Source organism: Gobio gobio, assembly GCF_949357685.1.
Source record: "Gobio gobio genome assembly, chromosome: 12".
NCBI classification, from domain to species: Eukaryota; Metazoa; Chordata; class Actinopteri; order Cypriniformes; family Gobionidae; genus Gobio; species Gobio gobio.
The window spans coordinates 5,521,470-5,541,853 of record NC_137105.1 but is presented as its reverse complement, the minus strand read 5'-3'; the positions used below and the strand labels follow the sequence as shown (position 1 = coordinate 5,541,853).

Here is a 20,384-nt window from a genome sequence, read left to right as displayed (position 1 = left end):
TCGCATCGTAAGATTATTGTAGAGTCACTGTGGTGAGATGGACTTTGTAACGATGTTTTAAGTGCCTTTTATCCGTCTTGGGAGTATAAGTGTACTGAATGCCAATGGAGGCCTATCTGAAGCCTTTCTCAGCATCAGCTTTCAACAAAAAATATCTTCATTTGTGTTCCGAATATGAACGGAGGTCTTACGGGTCTCGAACGACGTGAGGGTGAGTAATTAATTACAGAATTTTCATTTTTGGGTGAACTAACCCTTTAAAAACACACGGCATTCGCCATATTCATAAGCACCTGATCCAAATAGGATCAAATCCCACCAACGTTATCCATCTAGAGCAGCACAATCCCAGCAGGCCCTTTCCCAGCCTTATGCCGGATGACAGATTTAACACTATAAAATCTTAAGACCCTAATAACAGCTGCCAGACCTCTACATACCCACACCGCTGGACAGTGACGGATAGCGGGAGAGGAGCCCATGTGATTGGTCCATTGCCTGAGGGGAATTACTGCATTATGCTCAAAATCACAAAGCAGAATACAGTACCAACAATGACCTGGAACAGCCATGCCGACGGTCCGAAACCCTACAGAGATGTTGAGACATCTCCAATAACCAATACTGGCCTGTTTATTAGATAAATAAAAATGGCAAAATAAAGACTCCACACATCTAAAGCACACACACCACCTATAATAAGAGCTGTTAGACTAATAAAACCGTTTGGTGATTTACTGTTTCTTTTAGTCACGCCTGAACTGGCACTGAATTGCACAGATGGTCACCATTACAAGGGCAGAGAGACAAAATATCTTTATTTTCCTTCACAAATAAAACGTGCAATGTGTTACAACCTTCACAGATGGGTTGGGAGGAAAACAATTCATTTACACAAATACAAAACATGTCAGCAGCACCCTAAAATAATCAATGACCCCCCTCAACACAACTCACATCTGTTCATCTGTCAGACACGGGATGCCAGATGCAGACCCACTGATCTGAAATAATCAATAATATTAGCACACATCATGGGGATCTGATCACGATAATCAATCATTCGCCATCATTGATAACGTCTTATATTCAGAGTATTTGAAGTAAGTCTGAATTATCAGACACGATATGTTCTAATCAATAATATCATACAATTTCAGATCACAGTAGTGTCTAACAATTAGATTTAGATATCAAAATAAATCTGATCTCACATCATATTATGACTGTCAGTGTGTTTTGTTTTCATCAGAGCATGATATAATAATATATCAGATCACTGTCTGATATTATAAGTCAGATCCAATGTTATATAAGAGTGTCTTATAATGATGATCAGATTATTCCTAATGAATTAAAATTTTATTTATTGATACATCAGAACAGCTATTGTCTGATATTATTGATCAGATGCGATGTTATAAAATGGCAATATTAGAGTATGCCTGATATTGCGGTTCAGATTAGATAATATTAATAAATCAGCTCAGTTTGTGTCTGATATTATTGATCAGTTCAGTCGCTCGGATTTGTTCAACGCGTCATTTAAATGACCAACTTACACTGATTCCCTGCAGTACTTTAGACATCTAAAAAAGACAATTCCCTACAAACACCAACCTTATGTATTATTATCAGAGCATTATCATAACTACAATATTTCCCACTGAGTGTAATTTGTGAAAAAAAAAAAAACAGGAATATTTTTACCCATCTGTTTGTTTGATGTTAGCCGCTGCTAACCGACCCGCTAACGAACGACAAACCGTTTTTTTACTTTACCTCAGAATAAATGCATCAGACAGTACGTCCGTCTTCATAAACTCATATTCTCCAGCGTGTCCACGGTGTCGGTAAGGGACAGAAACGGCCCGGTAAACGTCTGCTGAAAACGCTCCGTCCTGAGGTGCAGCAAAACGCGTACGCACTCCAGCCGACAGCAGCAGCGGCTTTAATGCGCATGCGCGATAGCAGTCTGGGAGCTCGCGCGGTGTAGCTGTTCATCGCACGCGCGAGCTGCCATCTAGCGTTTAGAGCGGGGAGCTCGAGAGGCTGTTTACAATGATTTCTGGTGGGGTTTAGGTAGTACATCCGCGTAAAATGAATTCGGAATAATAAATTCACTGATAACCGTGTATATGTGTGTGTTTGATATATTATACACGCACGGGCGGAGGTAGTAAAGTGGAATTGTTTTGAACATGTCGTGTCATCTCCAGACCTGTAGGTGGCAGTGTGATCGCTGTTTGTTTGTGTTGTTTCCTGCAGAAGAAACGCTCTCATGTGTGTCTCATGTCTGCTGCTGTTCAGAGCTGAGCCATGGAAAGAAAACACATGTCTGCTTTATCTATTTATCAGTCATTATCAGGAGGAGCAAAACCAAAAGTGCAGGTAAACAGGCTGCATTTGAGAAATGCGTATTTTTTGCATGGCAGAAAGCGTCTTACGGGGGAACATAAACCTCATTTCAGTGAAAATGTGTTAAGCTATGCACATCAATATTGACTTCTAATTTAATGTAAACACATTGAATAGAAAATGTATTACATAAACATTGTGTGAAACGTATCTGTTCACTCGCTAAAAACCATTTAAATACCACTGTATATACATATGATAATCATTTTAAATGGTATACAATATGACTCCAAAAAAATCTTCAAAGTTGTGTCAGCTAGGGAGTGGAAAATGTGTCAAAATGTTCAAATTAAAAATACGTTTATATTAACTGAAACTACAAGGTTTGAATAAAATAAATAAAAATATTTAATTATATTTAAATACAGAAATTATACATTTAACATTACAGTACTATTGAGTATAAAAAAAATTAAGACAACATTTTCTGAAATATATTTCATGCATATTCGTTTTTCACCATGTAAATGTGGTCTTTATACATTTCTCTGTTTGGATTTAAATAGGCAAATGCTTAAGAGCCATTATTATTGCAGTGATTATTATGTTTCTAGCATGTTATATGTTTGGCAACAGTTCTAACCCTGATTGATGGAGTGTGTAGCTTTTCATTTTTTAAAGGGATAGTTCACCCAAAAATGAAAATTAGCCCATGATTTACTCACCTCATCCGAGGTGTATATGACATTCTTCTTTCAGACGAACACAATCAGAGTTATATTACAAAAGTCCAGGCTAATCCAAGCTTTATAATAGCAGTAATAGTTGCTCTGTTTTTGAAGTCCATAAAAATGCATCTGTCTGTCGAGTAACGTGCTCCACGTGGCTCTGGGGTGTTAATAAAGGCCTTCTGAAGCGAATCGATGTGTTTGTGTAAGAAAAATATCCATATTTAAAACGGTATCTAGTAAAGTTCCAGCCGACCGTCTTCTGTGTTAAAGTGTTGAAAGTTGAAAGTGAAACTTAAGATGCGTCCGTGACGTCATGACGAGCGGACCTGGTCGTGTTAGTCTTTCAATCGGCAGAGGCACTTTCAACACTTTTTCCATAAATTGAACACGGAAGGCATTCGGCCGAAACCTTTACTTTATATATTTTCCTTACACTAACGCATCGATTCGCTTCAGAAGGCCTTTATTAACACCCCAGAGCCGTGTGGAGCACGTTATTCGACGGACAGATGCATTTTTTATGGACTTCAAAAACAGAGCAACTATTTACTGCTATGATAATGCTTGGATTAGCCTGGACTTTTTTAATATCACTCAGATTTTATTCTTCTGAAAGAAGAAAGTCAAATACACCTAGGATGACTTGAGGGTGAGTAAATCATGGGCTAATTTTCATTTTTGGGTGAACTATCCCTTTAAACAACCACCATGGCCATATTCCACGATGATACCAGAATAATCACATTAAGGGGTCCAAATATAATAATGAAAACCCTTGAATTACAAAAAACACCATGGTATAATTATCATCTGGTGTTATTGTCACGTTATTACCACCATTTTTTGGAAGGGCTGTACATTGAATTGCATGACTTCTGCTTTGCAGGCTAAGGCACCAGCGGCAAAGAAAATCAAAAAGAAGGAGAATGGCATCCATTTAAACAAGAAATCAATTAAAAAGAAGAGAACGAAACCTCTGAAATCCCGCGTGAGGCCCAGCAGCGCTGAGAAATCTACATGCGTAAGTGTCTAACTGTACAACGACAGATACAGGAGCATCAGTGGAGATTTGAGGCTCATGATGTTGTGTTTTTCCAGGAGAAGGACTGCGAGACTGATAATGGTGAAGGACTTGACACTCCAGCTCTTGATGCACTCCTGACGGATCTGGTGAAGGTCAACAACAGCAGAGATAGAGCCAACAGACTGTTCCAGTGGCTTATTCACCCGGTCCAAGATAAAAGCTTCTTCAGGTATTAAAATTAGTTTCATAATTGATGAACTTTGCAAAAATCGGTGCGGTTGTTGAACTGAATTGAATCAACAATCAACTGACTTTAGCTGAATAACAACACTAGCGTTTTCTGTAAATCTACTTTATAGCTGAAATTGAAGTTGTTTCATAATTGTTGAATTCTGAATTATATATTATGTATATATTCTCATCAATGCGCGTGCCATAACTCTGTCTGACACACCGCTAGCCTAGCTTAGCACAAAGACTGGAGGTAAACGGCACCAGCTAGCCTACTGCTCAATAAGTGACAAAATAACTCCAACATTTTTCTATTTACATGTTGTGATGTGTAGAGTTACATCGTGTACTAAGACCGACGGAAAATGAAAAGTTGTGATTTTCTAGGCCGATATGGCTAGGAACTATACACTCAATCCTGCATAATAATCAATCTGATCATTATCTTGGGCAGTTTGCATTAGATTTACTTTGTAAGTCATCTGAAAAGGTTACTAGAAGTTGCTTTGCATCAAAGATGTCTTGTTTTGTCCACATTATAGAGATTATTGGGAGAAGAAGCCGATGCTGATTCAACGGCAGAATCCAGATTATTATAAAGGACTCTTTTCCACCGCTGAGTTTGACCAGATTTTAAGAAACGTAAGCAGTTCTTGTTCTTTGATTCAGAGGGAATCTGTACGTCTAAAGTTGCTGTCAGATATAATATCCAGTGTTTTGTTCAGCATAATGTGCAGTATGGAGTGAACCTGGATGTGACGAGCTACACGAATGGAAAACGAGAGACACACAATCCTCCAGGAAGAGCGTTACCGTACACGGTGTGGGATTTTTATGAGGTACAGATCATGAACATTTCCCTAATACATGAAACTGATGGTTTATATGATTTCTGGTACAAAATCAGCACATGCTGAGGGTCACAGTGTGCAGAGGTTGCCAACTTTCTGCAGAGTCAATAGCTACAGACCTCCAAACTTCTGTGGCCTTCAGATGAGCTCAAGAACAGTGTGTAGAGCTTCATGGAATGTGTTTCCATGGCCAAGCAGCTCATCCAAGCCGCACATCACCAAGAGCAATACAAAGCGTGGGGTAAAGCGCGCCGCCACTGGACTCTAGAGCAGTGAGACGTGTTCTCTGGAGTGACCAATCACGCTTCTCTGTCTGAAAATCCGATAGACGAGTCTGGGTTTGGCGGTTGCCAGGAGAATGGGACTTGCCTGACTGCATTGTGCCAAGTGTAAAGTTTGGTGGAGGGGGGATTATGGTGTGGGGGTTGTTTTTCAGGGGTTGGGCTTGGCCCCTTAGTTCCAGTGAAAGGAACTCTTAATGCTTCAGCATACCAAGACATTTTGGACAATTTCATGCTCCCAACTTTGTGGGAACAGTTTTGGGATGGCCCCTTCCTGTTCCAACATGACTTTGGGTGCACCAGTGCACAAAGCATCGCTCTACAAAGACATGGATGAGCGAGTTTGGTGTGGAGGAACTTGACTGGCCTGCACAGAGTCCTGACCTCAACCCGATAGAACACCGTCCAAAATCAGCGCCTGACCTCACAAATGCGCTTCTAGAAGAAGGTCAAAAATCCCCATAAACACACTCCTAAACCTTGTGGAAAGCCTTCCCAGAAGAGATGAGCTGCAAAGGGTGGGACAACTCCATATTAAACCCTATGGATTAAGAATGGGATGTCATTAAAGTTATGTAAAAGCAGGCGTCCCAAAACTTTTGGCAATATAGTGTATAAACACCAGGCAATACCGTGTTAAAAATACAAAGGTGATAATATGCGTTTGTGCAAATTAGGAGGGCTGTCTATATTACTATATACATGACACTTCTGTAAAGCCTCAGTTTTCATTGTACTGTGAAAGTGTGAAGTTTATTGACAGATGTTGTTTGTTGTCTGTTGTCAGAGCTGCTGCTCTCTCAGGTTGCTCAATCCTCAAGCGTTCTCCTCCACTGTGTGGCAAGTGCTCTCCATTCTTCAGGAGAAGTTTGGGAGTATGGCGGGCGCAAACATGTATGTGATGATGCATTAACATTATCCATAAATATTAGATTCGTCACTGTCAGTTATCATTTACCTGTGATATGTTTTTCCAGGTATCTAACCCCACCGGGGACGCAGGGTTTTGCTCCTCACTATGACGATATAGAGGCGTTCGTTGTGCAGCTCGAGGGCAAAAAGCACTGGAGAGTGTACAACCCTCGGTGAGTGAGTGATCAGTTCTGCTTTATGTCTTGGTTTTGTTTTTGGGCTCTACTAGAATAGGTTTTCATGCTAATTCATGATTATTTTTCCCATGTTTGACATTGTTGCAGCTCGTCTCTTCCCAGTCTGTCAGTTACGCTCTGGGATGCGTTTCCTGTACAACAATGTAACTTATTAACTACCATAGTACAATGCATCGTTGCAGAAACTAACCAACTAGTCACAACTGTTTCCAGAAAATGTAGTAACATGTTTGCTTCTCGTTTGGACCACAAGGGTTCAACAATGTAGGACTCTCGATAATGAAGTCATGAGCAGGTGGAGGAGTAATAATAACTAATGAGTTAACAACTTCAATGTTTTTATTTTGCATAATTTGATATTTTGTTGCACATTTTACTAGGGGTGTGCATTGGGATTGCCCTCACGATTCGATTCGATTACGATTCACCAGGTAACGATTCGATTCAATTCGATTCTACGATGCATTGCGATGCATCAAAATTCTACTGCACACAACAAGACAAATTTTTAATCAGTCATGAGGCAATACAAGCAGTCAGATATTGAACAACAGATTGTATTGGCTGCTATGTGTGTATTATCACTCTCCTGTATCTTTGACATAAATGTCATTAAATAAAATTTTATTGAATGGTACAGGCTATTGGATATGGCATTTTCAAACCTGAAAAAGAAAACATAAATCACTGCTTTCAGTGCTTTGAATGAGAAATGTTTCTCTTCTCTGCTTTAGAACCATTTGAAATTAAATAGAGCAATAATAACTGCCAACTTTTTCCAGCAGTGAACATAAGTGTTTTAATTAATCAGTCATCTCCCTCCGCCTCAGCCATCTTGATTGTTGTTGTTGTTATGACCCCGGAAGTAATTAAAACTTCACAACTTTATTGTCCAACTCAAGGCCAGAAAATAAACAATGACATAATCGATTATGGCACTTAGCCGCATCAATGCTGAATCGTGCATGCCCCGCATTGCGATGCATTGCTGAATCGATTATTGTTGACACCACTACATTTTACACACATGTACACTCTTCAAAAACAGTGCTGATTGTTGACATGCTAAAATATTTGGGTTAAAATGAATATATTTAATTAAATATAATGAAAGATGTAGAATTATGGGATGATATTAGACTCAAAATTATTAATACATTCACACTTATCCATGTGTGATATCCATCGTGTATCCACGCACAAATTCTGACCTACATTAATACAAAATCGAAGTTTTGTATTCACAACTATGTCTCTATTTGTACAAATCACTGCACATTCATGTAATTCTGTATTTTGCACATACAAGTTAAAAGGCATTTGTTTGTGGATAGTAAAACATGTTTGCAACATTTATCAAGTTCATGGATAAGTGTGTGTGAATGTATTAATCATTTTGAGTCTAAAATCATCCCATATAGAATGTACTGAATGTTAGCTTGTCTATTGTGCCCAAAAGTATATGCTGTTTGTGAATGTATGTTGAAACTATGGTTTTGGGAAATGCCAAATCTTCGTACTATGTTGGTTAAAAAAAAAAAAATCCAAAAAGCACAGTGTGCTCTGATTGGTCGGCTGGACCAGTGTGCTGTGATCGTGTTTGGGAAATGTCCCGCCCCTTACTTTATGTAACTGCCAGTTTCAACACACTACTAACTAACTCAACTCAACTTCATTCTGCTTATGAATGATTTAAATGAGAAATATTTTGATGTGTTCGTTCCTGGAAGAAAACTCAAGACTGTAATGAGGCGTTTCAGGGAGTCCAGAAACAGTGACAGATATAGAGAAGAACTCCCGCTGGAGGGACTTGCTTTGGAAATTTGCAGAGCTTTTTCATGCTCAAACTGCCACACTAATGAAAGATGAACATGGAAAAAAGCATAATATGACCTATTTAACTGTAACATATTATAAAGTAAACTAAAATATTCAACTGTACCAAGTGAAGAGATGCAGTATTAACCTCTAGCTCCTGTCTTCCCTCAGTTCTGAAGAGGAAGTGTTGCCGCTGGTGTCTAGTCGTAAGTACAGTCTTTAGTTACTAACTAACCTGATAAATGCATGCATTTTATTCATTTTAAAGGGGATAAACCCTCTCTCTGTTGCATTTCTCCTGAAGCTAATTTCAGTCAGAAAGAGATCGGGCAGCCCATCATGGACGTGGTGCTGGAAGCTGGTGATCTGCTGTATTTTCCCCGTGGCTTCATTCATCAGGGTGACTGTCTGCCCGACATTCATTCGCTGCACATCACCATCTCCTCCTATCAGAGGAACAGCTGGGGAGATCTGCTCCTGAAAGTACGAGCCTTCACTTCTTGATCCTGTGCTGTGAATGATAAAGGAATTTCATCAAAACTGTCAAAACATCTTCTCACCAAAATCAAAAGAAAAAACAAACAAACTTATTTTAGGGCCATTAAAGGGATAGTTCACCCAAAAATGGAAATTCTCTCTCACCCTCATGTGAGGGTTTATAAAATAGTTTAAAATCTTAGTATTTTTCTTACACACACCTAGGGCTTGACACACACACCAATCATCCTTTTAAGACACTTAATTTATTTATTTAATTGTATTCTTAAAAATGTCATTCATAATTTAAATGGAGAAACTGGGGCGGCAGTGGCTCAGTGGTTCATGTAGGTTGTCTACAAACCGGAAGGTTGGTGGTTCAATCCCCGGTTCCACCTGACCAAGTGTCGAGGTGTCCATGAGCAAGACACCTAAGCCCAGCTGCAAGTAAAAGTATAGAAGTACTTGCTAAAAGTACTTAAAGTGTTAGTTCACCCAAAAATGAAAATTCTGTCATTAATTACTTACCCTCATGTCGTTCGACACCCGTAAGACCTCCGTTCATCTTCGGAACAGAAATGAAGATATTTTAGTTGAAATCTGATGGCTCTGAAAGGCCTCCATTGGCACAATGCACGGTTCACTCTCAAGACCCTTAAAAGGTACTAAAGACGTTGTTACAAAGTCCATCTCACTACAGTGGTTCTACAATAACTTTATAAATCGGCGAGAATAGTTTTTGTGCGCAAAAAAACCCTAAATAACGACTTACATAGTGATGACGATTTCAAAACACGGCATCATGAAGCTTCGAAGCGTTATGAATCAATGAGTCAATGTAGGATCACATGAAGTTCAATGATTTCCAAGTATTTTTTGAACACCAATCAGTTGATGGCAAAATAGAAGGCGGCAGTTCCCAGACGCAGTGCGAGAAACCATAGTCATACTTAAAAGTTAAAATTCAGAAGGGCAGACGTGGATAAGTCTGAAAAAGTGTGACGATATGAAAGTGCACACAGAAAGCTGCCTCTCAGACGCCAGACCACAAGTACTGAATTTTAGTCTGTTGAAAACTAAAATCTTATTATATAGTCAATTAAAAATAGACTAAAACAATTCAGATGCCTAAAATGTTAAAGTCAAAAGACTGACTAAAACTAAATTCAAATTTGCTGTCAAAATTAACACTGGTATGAAGTATGATTGGTCAAATGATTTTTATAGATTTATCTGCCAAGTTGCCATAGCCTTGTGGATACAGCGCTAACGCATAGGTAACGTTCGACAATGATGTTAGTTAGCATGCAAAAACGTAGTTGGGCTAATAATGTTAACTGACGTCCTTTCAGAAATATGTTTTTACATAATCCTGTCAAATAAACACAATGTATAAACCTATGTATGATTTTGACTTTGATAAGAGCTTTGTAACTTTTAAGCAAGTATTTAAATGAGTTCAAGATATGCTAGCATGTCAGATGGAGCAGGACTGGCTTAAACCACCATGATGGAACAGCGTGCATTCATACAACAATGCAACAAATTCACGTTTTAAAGAAGAAAACAAATCATCCACTGACTTTCAAAGCGACTACGACTTTCTACTTCGAGGGCCTTGATAGAAATGTAATTGAGTAAAAAGTACAATATTTGTCTTTCAAATGTAGTGAAGTAAAAGTTCACTACAAAAAAAAAAAAATACTACTCAAGGAAAGTACAGATACTCAAAAAGTGTACTTAAGTACAGTATTCAAGTAAATGTACTTAGTTACTGTCCACCTCTGGTTGAAAGCGCAATATAAATTCTGTCCATTTACCATTAACACCCGCCAAATGCGTGTGTATTTCAGCACTGGCGTGTAACACAGTCACTACTCCTAACCAATTTGGCGGGTTGAATTTTATATATAATATATACATTTTTCAATTGTAGTCTTTAAAGAATGCATCTGAAATCTCTTCCAATACCCAATTTCCACAGAATAGACACACGAAACCAGCTGTTTTCTCTCTCTGTCATCTCTCCGACAGCGAGTGACACACCAACCCGCCTCCACTCACTCACTCGTTTAGGGCTTGAGTTTCGGTGTGGGATTGCGCATATTGTGCATTATTTTTCTCATTACCACAGATTTGGTGCTCACACCCAAAGTATGCCCACATAAAGCTGCCTCTCAGCACTAAATTGACAAAATAATGTCAAAATTACCATTTATGCGAGTATTCATGTAAACACAGTCAGTTCTGTTTTAAGTGAATGTAAACAGTTGAGAAAGAAAAGACGTGTGTAACAGTGTAATGGATCCGTGCGGCAGGTCTTAAAGTGACAGCAGCCTAATATACCTGATGACAAATTATGAGATATTAAAAAATATTTTTTTGATTCATGATTAATTTGGCTTCAGAAGACATTGATTCATCCACTGGGGTCGGATAGATTACCGTCAGGATTGCTGTGTGTGGTTTTTCAAACATCAACCGTTCATTTGCCTTATATGGACTCAATTTTTGAAGTCTTAAAAATCCTTAAAAATCCTAAAAATCTTTGTGTTTACCTGAATAAAAAGTCATATACATGGGGGATGGCATGAGTGTGAGTAAATTATTAGAATTGATTTTTGGGTGAACTATCCCTTTAAGATTTTTTAAAAGATTTTTTTCCCTTTTCATGAAAATTAAACACATCTAAATCCTCCTTTCCTAATCCTCCGTAGTAGGATAATTTAATTCCTGTATTTTAAAAAAAAATCTTATTCTTTTCTAGGTATTTTTTATTTTAAGACTCACTCAACAATTTAGATTTTTTTCAAGTTTTTTTTAGTTACTCCATTTAAATTATGAATTAAATTTTTAAGAATACAATTACATAAATTAATTAAGTGTCTTAAAAGGATGATTTAATAATTTAGTATTTTATTTATTTATTACAGAAATGAGAGCTTGGAGGAAAAAATGCTCCCTTATTTCTTTAGATTTTTGGGGTGAAATGTGATCTGTATATTTCAGTGTAAGATTCACTCAATGCTATTGTCAATTGAGTGAATATATTTGATTTGCAGTTGATGCCAGCAGCTCTAGAGATTGCGATGGAAGATGATGTTGAGTTCAGGAAGGGGCTGCCGCTCGATTACCTTCAGTTCATGGGAGTTCAGAACTCAGAGAAGGTACTTGTGTTTATACTCCATTAATGCACAAGCTCCGATCTGTTTATTCCAGATCTATATTAACACTGAAATGATTTGTGCGTGTGACCAGGAAGACCCACGAAGAGACAAATTCATTGCACACGTTCAGGGCCTGATGAAGAAGCTGATACATTTTGCTCCAGTTGATGCTGCTGTAGATCAGAAAGCCAAAGACTTTCTGCACGACTGTCTCCCGCCTCTGCTGAACGCTGGTGAGTTTTCACATGACGTGACACTTATAGAAACGCCCCATCTGGTGGGCAAAACAAGGCTTTCCTCCGCTGCGTGCCAGTCGCTGAATATACAGAATTATTTTAGACGAATATGCTTGCACTCTGTCACTGACTAGAAATATTTAAAATAATGTAGGCCACTTTTACTCGTTAACAAAAGACATTTGGCATTATCAGGACCCACAAATATTCCCCCAAATTGCATTATTATACATTATATTCAACATCATACACTCACCTAAAGGATTATTAGGAACACATACTAATACTGTGTTTGACCCCCTTTCGCCTTCAGAACTGCCTTAATTCTACGTGGCATTGATTCAACAAGGTGCTGAAAGCATTCTTTAGAAATGTTGGCCCATATTGATAGGATAGCATCTTGCAGTTGATGGAGATTTGTGGGATGCACATCCAGGGCACGAAGCTCCCGTTCCACCACATCCCAAAGATGCTCTATTGGCTTGAGATCTGGTGACTGTGGGGGCCATTTTAGTTCAGTGAACTCATTGTCATGTTCGAGAAACCAATTTGAAATGATTTGAGCTTTGTGACGGTGCATTATCCTGCTGGAAGTAGCCATCAGAGGATGGGGACATGGTGCTCATAAAGTGATGGACATGGTCAGAAACAATGCTCAGGTAGGCCGTGGCATTTAAACGATGCCCAATTGGCACTAAGGGGCCTAAAGTGTGCCAAGAAAACATCCCCCACACCATTACACCACCACCACCAGCCTGCACAGTGGTAACAAGGCATGATGGATCCATGTTCTCATTCTGTTTACGCCAAATTCTGACTCTACCATCTGAATGTCTCAACAGAAATCGAGACTCATCAGACCAGGCAACATTTTTCCAGTCTTCAACTGTCCAATTTTGGTGAGCTTGTGCAAATTGTAGCCTCTTTTTCCTCTTTGTAGTGGAGATGAGTGGTACCCGGTGGGGTCTTCTGCTGTTGTAGCCCATCCGCCTCAAGGTTGTGCGTGTTGTGGCTTCACAAATGCTTTGCTGCATACCTCAGTTGTAACGAGTGGTTATTTCAGTCAAAGTTGCTCTTCTATCAGCTTGAATCAGTCGGCCCATTCTCCTCTGACCTCTAGCATCAACAAGGCATTTTCGCCCACAGGACTGCCGCATACTGGATGTTTTTCCATTTTCACACCATTCTTTGTAAACCCTAGAAATGGTTGTGCGTGAAAATCCCAGTAACTGAGCAGATTGTGAAATACTCAGACCGGCCCGTCTGGCACCAACAACCATGCCACGCTCAAAATTGCTTAAATCACCTTTCTTTCCCATTCTGACATTCAGTTTGGAGTTCAGGAGATTGTCTTGACCAGGACCACACCCCTAAATACATTGAAGCAACTGCCATGTGATTGGTTGATTAGATAATTGCATTAATGAGAAATTGAACAGGTGTTCCTAATAATCCTTTAGGTGAGTGTATATAGTAGTTTAGTGAAGTATTGACACTAAGGGCGTTTTCACACCTGAAAGTCCGCACCAAGGTCCGAACCGAAGTTCATGTTTTGATACTTTTTATATATTCGGTTAGTTTTGGTTTCACATTGCAGCGGACTAAAGAACTTTACATGACGCACTTGCGTCCACTCATCATCATCTGTGTGGGCGGCATCTGGACATTGATTGGTTTGTAAACGAACGTGCGTCTGACATCAGCGTCTTTGACAAGTTGAATGAACGGACGCATATCGTTGCCACTATTGAACAGTGCGCATTACTATACTATTTTTTTATTCGTTACGTTTAAAAGTGGACATTTCAAGCTTTATATACACATATTTCTCATGTTTGTGAGGCGAGTATCTGCTGAGTTTCGGTTTATTTGAGACGCGCTCCAGTTCATGTGCAAAGCATGTGATCGCTCTCGCGATTATTGTCTGCTATAGACTATTTGCTTCTTATTTATTAAATCCAGGCAATTATCTGATTAAACGTTGATTAAAATTAAGATACAATTTATACAAAACGAAATTCCCATTAAAGAAAGGCTTTCTAAGCAAAATCATACAAAATTTCGTTCAAAATTATTTCTGACTTTCTGTCTGACATATTGCGCATATTTTCACTTTTCATAATCAATGTAGCCTAGATTGAATTTAAAAATAACGTTATAATATTTAAACATAAACAGGAACTTCCTGTAAATGGTCTGAAAGTCCGAACCATACAGAAAACGCTTTTACACTAGAAACGAACCGAACCTTTGTTCAGTTTGATCCGGACCGAGACGACCTCTTTTCGTCGGACCAAATTTCGTCTGTTTGGTCCGGACCGTGGGACGGGGGAGGTTTCACACCTGCAATTTTGATTCGGACCAAACTGAAAAGTCCGAAAATCCGGACCAAGCAAGGTAGGTGTGAAAACGCCCTAAAACTCTCTAATATGTAATATTTTTAATTTGGGTGAACTACACAACACAGATTGTCACTATCCTTGATACATATAGTTGCATTTTTGTATTGGGATATATTGTGACACGGAATATTGTTACACCCCTACTATCTCACTGTTTTTAGTGATTGAAATCACAAGTGCCCAAAACTTGCATTTTTGGTCAAATATTTTTGTTTGTCTTCATTTGAAAGGTGATATATATTGAGATGTGATATACACTATATTGCCAAAAGTTTTGTGACGCCTGCCTTTACATGCACATGAACTTTAAGGACATCCCATTCTTAATCCGTAGGGTTTAATATGGAGTTGGCCCACCCTTTGCAGGTCTAACAGCTTCAGATCTTCTGGGAAGGCTTTCCACAAGGTTTAGGAGTGTGCTTATGGGAATTTTTGACCATTTTTCTGGAAGCGCATTTGTGAGGTCAGGCACTGATGTTGGACGAGAAGGCCTGGCTCTCAGTCTCCGCTCTAATTCATCCCAAAGGTGATCTATCGGGTTGAGGTCAGGACTCTGTGCAGGCCAGTCAAGTTCCTCCACACCAAACTCGCTCATCAATGTCTTTATGGACCGACGCTTTGTGCACTGGTGCACACAAAGTCATGTTGGAACAGGAAGGGGCCGTCCCCAAACTGTTCCCACAAAGTTAGGAGCATGAAATTGTCCAAAATGTCTTGGTGAAGCATTAAGAGTTCCTTTCACTGGAACTAAGGGACCAAGCCTAACCCCTGAAAACAACCCCACACTATAATCCCCCCTCCACCAAACTTTACACTTGGCACAATGCACTTTACACTTGGCACAACTTGGCACGTTGATTTTCTGATCATATTTTTTTTCCAGGCACATTTGACCAATTCCAAACCACAGTAATCCTAATAACTACTATTGATTTAGTATTTAATAATGTATAAGTGATATATAATTGTTCATGAAGGCTGGAAATGAAAATCACCTTATATTCAGGTGCAGAATTATTAGGCATGTTTTCTTTTACAGATAAATTGAGCCAAAAAAGAGATTTAACTCAGACTGAAAAGTCAAAAAGTATTAAATGCCCATGAGAAGGATGCAATACTAATGCAATACTAGACATTGCAGTTAAGGCGTGACCATTGGACAGTGAAATGCTCGTTGGGTCAGCAGGATCTGACAAAAACAGGTGGTGAAGTAAAGACACCTGTTAACTGCAAAAGAATTAAGAATTAAGGTGAAGAATTAAGGGTGAAACCATCAGGAACCCTTTAGTCTCCAGCGCCACCATTTTCCAAAGCTGCAACCTACCTGGAGTCTCCAGAAGTGCAGGTGTCAGGATTTCAGAGACTTCAGTTAGGTAAAGAATCCTAAAAAATGACCCCCACTAGATAAGAATCACAAGCTGAAGTGTTGTAAAATACATGAAGAAGGTTTTTTTATAGGCTTTATGGACAGATAGGTTGAGAGTGACTCTTGAAGGACCAGCACCACATCCTCTTGTACCACTGTTTGAAGAATTCATCTTCCAGAATCTGGCAGTACGTTTTGGGAGTTCATTTTAGTCCATCCTGAAGTCCGTTTTGCAGAGATGGACTAAAAATGAACTCCCAAAACGTACTGCCAGATTCTGGAAGATGAATTCTTCAAACAGTGGTACTAGAGGATGTGGTGCTGGTCCTTCAAGAGTCACTCTCAACCTATCTGTCCATAAAGCCTATAAAAAAACCTTCTTCATGTATTTTACAACACTTCAGCTTATGATTCTTATTTAGTGGGGGTCATTTTTTAGGATTCTTTACCTAACTGAAGTCTCTGAAATCCTGACACCTTGCACTTCTGGAGACTCCAGGTAGGTTGCAGCTTTGGAAAATGGTGGCGCTGGAGACTAAAGGGTTCCTGATGGTTTCACCCTTAAAGCTGTAGTCTACGATGTTGAAAATCAGTCGAGAAAGCCTGAATTTTAAAAAAACTCATCCCGCCCCTCCACACGCACACCCCTCCCCTCTGTGCTACCTGATCCCTCCCACCGGGAAACGACCTGAACAACGTCACTCAGTCAAGCAGGAGTAAACATTGGAACAGAGATGTTGATAGCTCAAAGGCACACGTTTGAGTTCACGCCCACGCAAGATTAGCAACACATGCAATGTTCTATCGGCTCGAACAGAAAACCGCTAACGTTAGGTCTATTGAAATAGTCAAGCACTTCAAGAAATATAATTACTTTGACCCGTGATAGGCGATGCTAAACGGCTAACATTCCAATGCCGACCGGCAGCATGATCATGTTGTCATGCTGATAAAAAGCTATTTATGTAATACACCACACCATAAAAGTATAAATAAATGTTTACCTGCTCAACAAATAATCAGCGTCGGTTTTAAGTCCAAAGGTTTCTCTGAAGCTTCCTCCAATGGGCAACGGTGGACCCTATATTGATTCGGCTTTGAGTCCGGCGTTCTTCACATTTATTTTAAATATCTGCTCTTCCCTCAATTGACTTTCTCTTTATTCCAACCTTGACTGTTGGGGCGAGCAGGGGCCGCTTGCCGCTGTCTGTTTTTTGGTTTTTCTCCATTGCTGAGTTGACGCTGCCTACTTGCAAGCAAAATTTCATGTCGCAGGAGGGGGCGGGGTGGGGTGCGGTCGGGGGGAAACGCGAGTGGAGCAGGGATTGGATGAGAGCAGTTAACCAATGTAAGCTGTCCGGCCGGACAGCTTACATTGGTCAATTTCTCTGCGGGTGTACACCCAATAGAGTGAATGGATTTTTTTCATTCTTTTTTCTCTTCATATTGTTAGGATTGTACTGTAGAACCATAACCAGCATCTAAACGAGATTATTAATAATGAACAATCTTTGAAATCGTAGACCATAGCTTTAATTCTTCACCTTAATTCTTAATTCTTTTGCAGTTAACAGGTGTCTTTACTTCACCACCTGTTTTTGTCAGATCCTGCTGACCCAACGAGCATTTCACTGTCCAATGGTCATGCCTTAACTGCAATGTCTAGTATTGCATTAGTAGTGCATCCTTCTCATGGGCATTTAATACTTTTTGACTTTTCAGTCTGAGTTAAATCTCTTTTTTGGCTCAATTTATCTGTAAAAGAAAACATGCCTAATAATTCTGCACACCTGAATATAAGGCGTTTTTCATTTCCAGCCTTCATGAACAATTATATATCACTTATACATTATTAAATACTAAATCAATAGTAGTTATTAGGATTACTGTGGTTTGGAATTGGTCAAATGTGCCTGGAAAAAAAATATGATCAGAAAATCAACGTGCCTAATAATTCTGCACTCCCTGTAGTGCTCTAGAGTCCAGTGGCGGCGCGCTTTACCCCACTGCATCCCATGCTTTGCATTGCTCTTGGTGATGTGCGGCTTGGATGAGCTGCTCGGCCATGGAAACCCATTCCATGAAGCTCTACACACTGTTCTTGAGCTCATCTGAAGGCCACACAAAGTTTGGAGATCTTTAGCTATTTTAGCATGCGCTGACCCCGCTCTGTGATTTTATGTGGCCTACCACTTCGTGGCTGAGTTGCCGTCTGCATGCCTAGTGCTTGATTTTATTCACATGTGGCCATGGAAGTGATTGGAACACCTGAATGCAATGATTTGGAGGAGTGTCCCAATACTTTTGGCAATATAGCATATATGTTTGCAATTCCATTTTTAAAGAAATTTAACATTTCATCTTAAAACAAGTATTCGTGTTGAATCCGATATTGCAATAATAAAGGCTCTGTGTTTGATACTGTATGTTAAACTATGTCCATTCAATAAATGCATTTGTGTGTGTTTTGTAGAGGAGAAGGCCGGAAGTGTGTACGGGGCTCCTGCTCGATGGCGAGACGGTGAGGTCCTTGATGTGGCTGTTGAACTGAAGGGCCAAACCCAAATCAGACTGATACGGGCCGGAGCTGCAAGGTACCGCATCCAGAACATTCTTTTCCTGTAACACTTCTCAGTCTACAGAGCAAAAGACATTATATTTGACTTTATTTGAAGGTGCATAAAGTGAGTTTTCAGTCTGAATTGAATGTGATGAGAGAATTCTGGATGCCTCGAAATAATATAACCGACCAGATGGATGATTAAATGACAATGTGTAGTTAAAGATGCACATTCATTTAGTTGTTTTGTTGTGATAAATTGTACAAAATCACTTGTGTTCATAGGTTGTGCAGTGATGGAGACACTGTGCATCTTTATTACACCACTGAGAACTCCAGAGTCTATCATAAAGAAGAGCCCAAGAACATTGAGATGAAAGCAGAGGTAAACCTGCACTCTTGTCTCTAATGACTGCAGTTTTTACCTTGATTCAGCATTTGACTGATCGTTTGTTTTAACAGCACATAGATGCCATGGAGTTTCTGATTCATTCATACCCCAAGTTTGTTTCTGTGGCCAGTTTACCATGCGAGACTGCGGAGGCGAAGGTACTGCATGGATTTGTTATAGCCCTATATGACCTGTTGAAATTGGATTTATGTATTTATGCACATGTGTTATGTTGTGTTTTGAAATGAATCTCTTTTTGCAGACGTCTCTGGCCGAGCTGCTCTTTGAGAAGGGACTGATCCACACCGCCTAACCTTTGACAGCTGAATGAAAACATTATTTGTTGGCTAAGGAAAAGGAGGGATCTACATCATATGCTTGTCATCTGTTCAAACTACAGATTTTTTTAAACTAAAATTATCCAGTGTGTATAAAACAACTTTTGAAAGCAAACCGAAGAGTATTTTTGAGGTTTCTTTTCTTTGTTGAACAGATCGGTGTTAAAAAATGTGTGTGTGTGTGTGTGTGTGTGCGTGTATATCTGTGTAAACATTTTATGTTTTTAAAGAAATGTTACAGAAATGTTAAAGGGTCACCAAAAAAAGAAACAAAAAATCACCATGGTACCTTTGCGTACCGACATAATAAATGAATGGGAAATACAAAATATATATATTTGAAAACAGAGAATCTTTTGGTGGAACAAACTACAAATTAGCTATTTGCAAAAAAAGAAAAAAACAGTAATGAAGGGGTTAATCTGCAAAACAATTTGAGTGGATAATAGACACCCACACACAGAAATGAACTGGTAAGAATGCAACAGAGCAAATTTTAAGAATATGTTAAATAAAATAAAATCCAAAAGACTCTCATTCTCTCTCTTACACACACAACCTCCAGGCCAATCACAGTATTTGCTCATAAAACACACATTATAGGGAATCCAAAAGCCTCTATATAATTATATAGGGAGCTATACAAGTTGTGTTACACCATGACATTACACAGGTTTATATATTTTTTAACACCTCCAGATGGCACTATTGATGGATTTTAAAGGCCTTAACTCTATTTTAATCTGAAATAATGCATTTATTGAAAAATAATATAAAAATATATACAATTTAATTTGATAATTGCATAGTATCATAAAATTCCCCCCAAAATTCTAAAATTTTTGAACAAAAATATATATATATTTTCGCTGATAAAAAGGCTTTCATCACTTTTGACTGCGAAGGTACCAAGTGTGACCCAAAAATGAATAGACGATACACACACATCAAGCTTTTTGTTTTTCTTTGCGTTTTGTTTTGCATTGTAAAATTAAACCTGTAGCTGTAGTTTGCCTTTTTTGCCAAATAATTTTGTCAGATAAA

The 20,384-nt window shown here is 39.0% G+C and overlaps 2 protein-coding genes across 3 annotated transcripts in view; one reads left to right on the top strand and one right to left on the bottom strand.

Annotated features, from left to right (window-relative positions):
* Window positions 1-1,950, bottom strand: part of extl3 (exostosin-like glycosyltransferase 3) — a 44,453-nt gene extending 42,503 nt beyond the window's left edge. The window contains exon 1 of the mRNA XM_079830916.1: window positions 1,783-1,950. The gene's annotated coding sequence lies outside the window, so the exon portion shown is untranslated. The remainder of the gene's footprint in view (window positions 1-1,782) is intronic.
* A 302-nt stretch (window positions 1,951-2,252) lies between these two features.
* riox1 (ribosomal oxygenase 1) lies at window positions 2,253-19,849 on the top strand. 2 transcript variants are annotated; one of them, XM_079830520.1, is made up of 16 exons: window positions 2,253-2,391; window positions 3,976-4,110; window positions 4,188-4,342; window positions 4,887-4,986; window positions 5,070-5,183; window positions 6,264-6,370; window positions 6,454-6,561; window positions 8,575-8,609; window positions 8,708-8,886; window positions 11,943-12,047; window positions 12,139-12,280; window positions 13,126-13,182; window positions 18,525-18,645; window positions 18,897-18,996; window positions 19,074-19,160; window positions 19,265-19,458. In XM_079830520.1, exons 1-16 carry the CDS (start codon window positions 2,320-2,322, stop codon window positions 19,313-19,315), a joined length of 1,668 nt encoding a protein of 555 aa, XP_079686646.1. In that variant the 5' UTR covers window positions 2,253-2,319; the 3' UTR covers window positions 19,316-19,458. The 2 variants fall into 2 exon arrangements, with proteins under 2 accessions (XP_079686646.1, XP_079686647.1); XM_079830521.1 differs by lacking the exon at window positions 13,126-13,182 and having other exon boundaries at window positions 19,265-19,849.
* Window positions 19,850-20,384: the final 535 nt, after the last annotated feature.

Coding starts and splice junctions, on each gene's coding strand:
- riox1 (XM_079830520.1), top strand. CDS start 2,320: ATGGAAAGAAAACACATGTCTGCTTTATCTATTTATCAGTCATTATCA. Junction 5,184..6,263: donor CGGTGTGGGATTTTTATGAG/GTACAGATCATG, acceptor GTCTGTTGTCAG/AGCTGCTGCTCTCTCAGGTT. Junction 19,161..19,264: donor GCGAGACTGCGGAGGCGAAG/GTACTGCATGGA, acceptor CTCTTTTTGCAG/ACGTCTCTGGCCGAGCTGCT.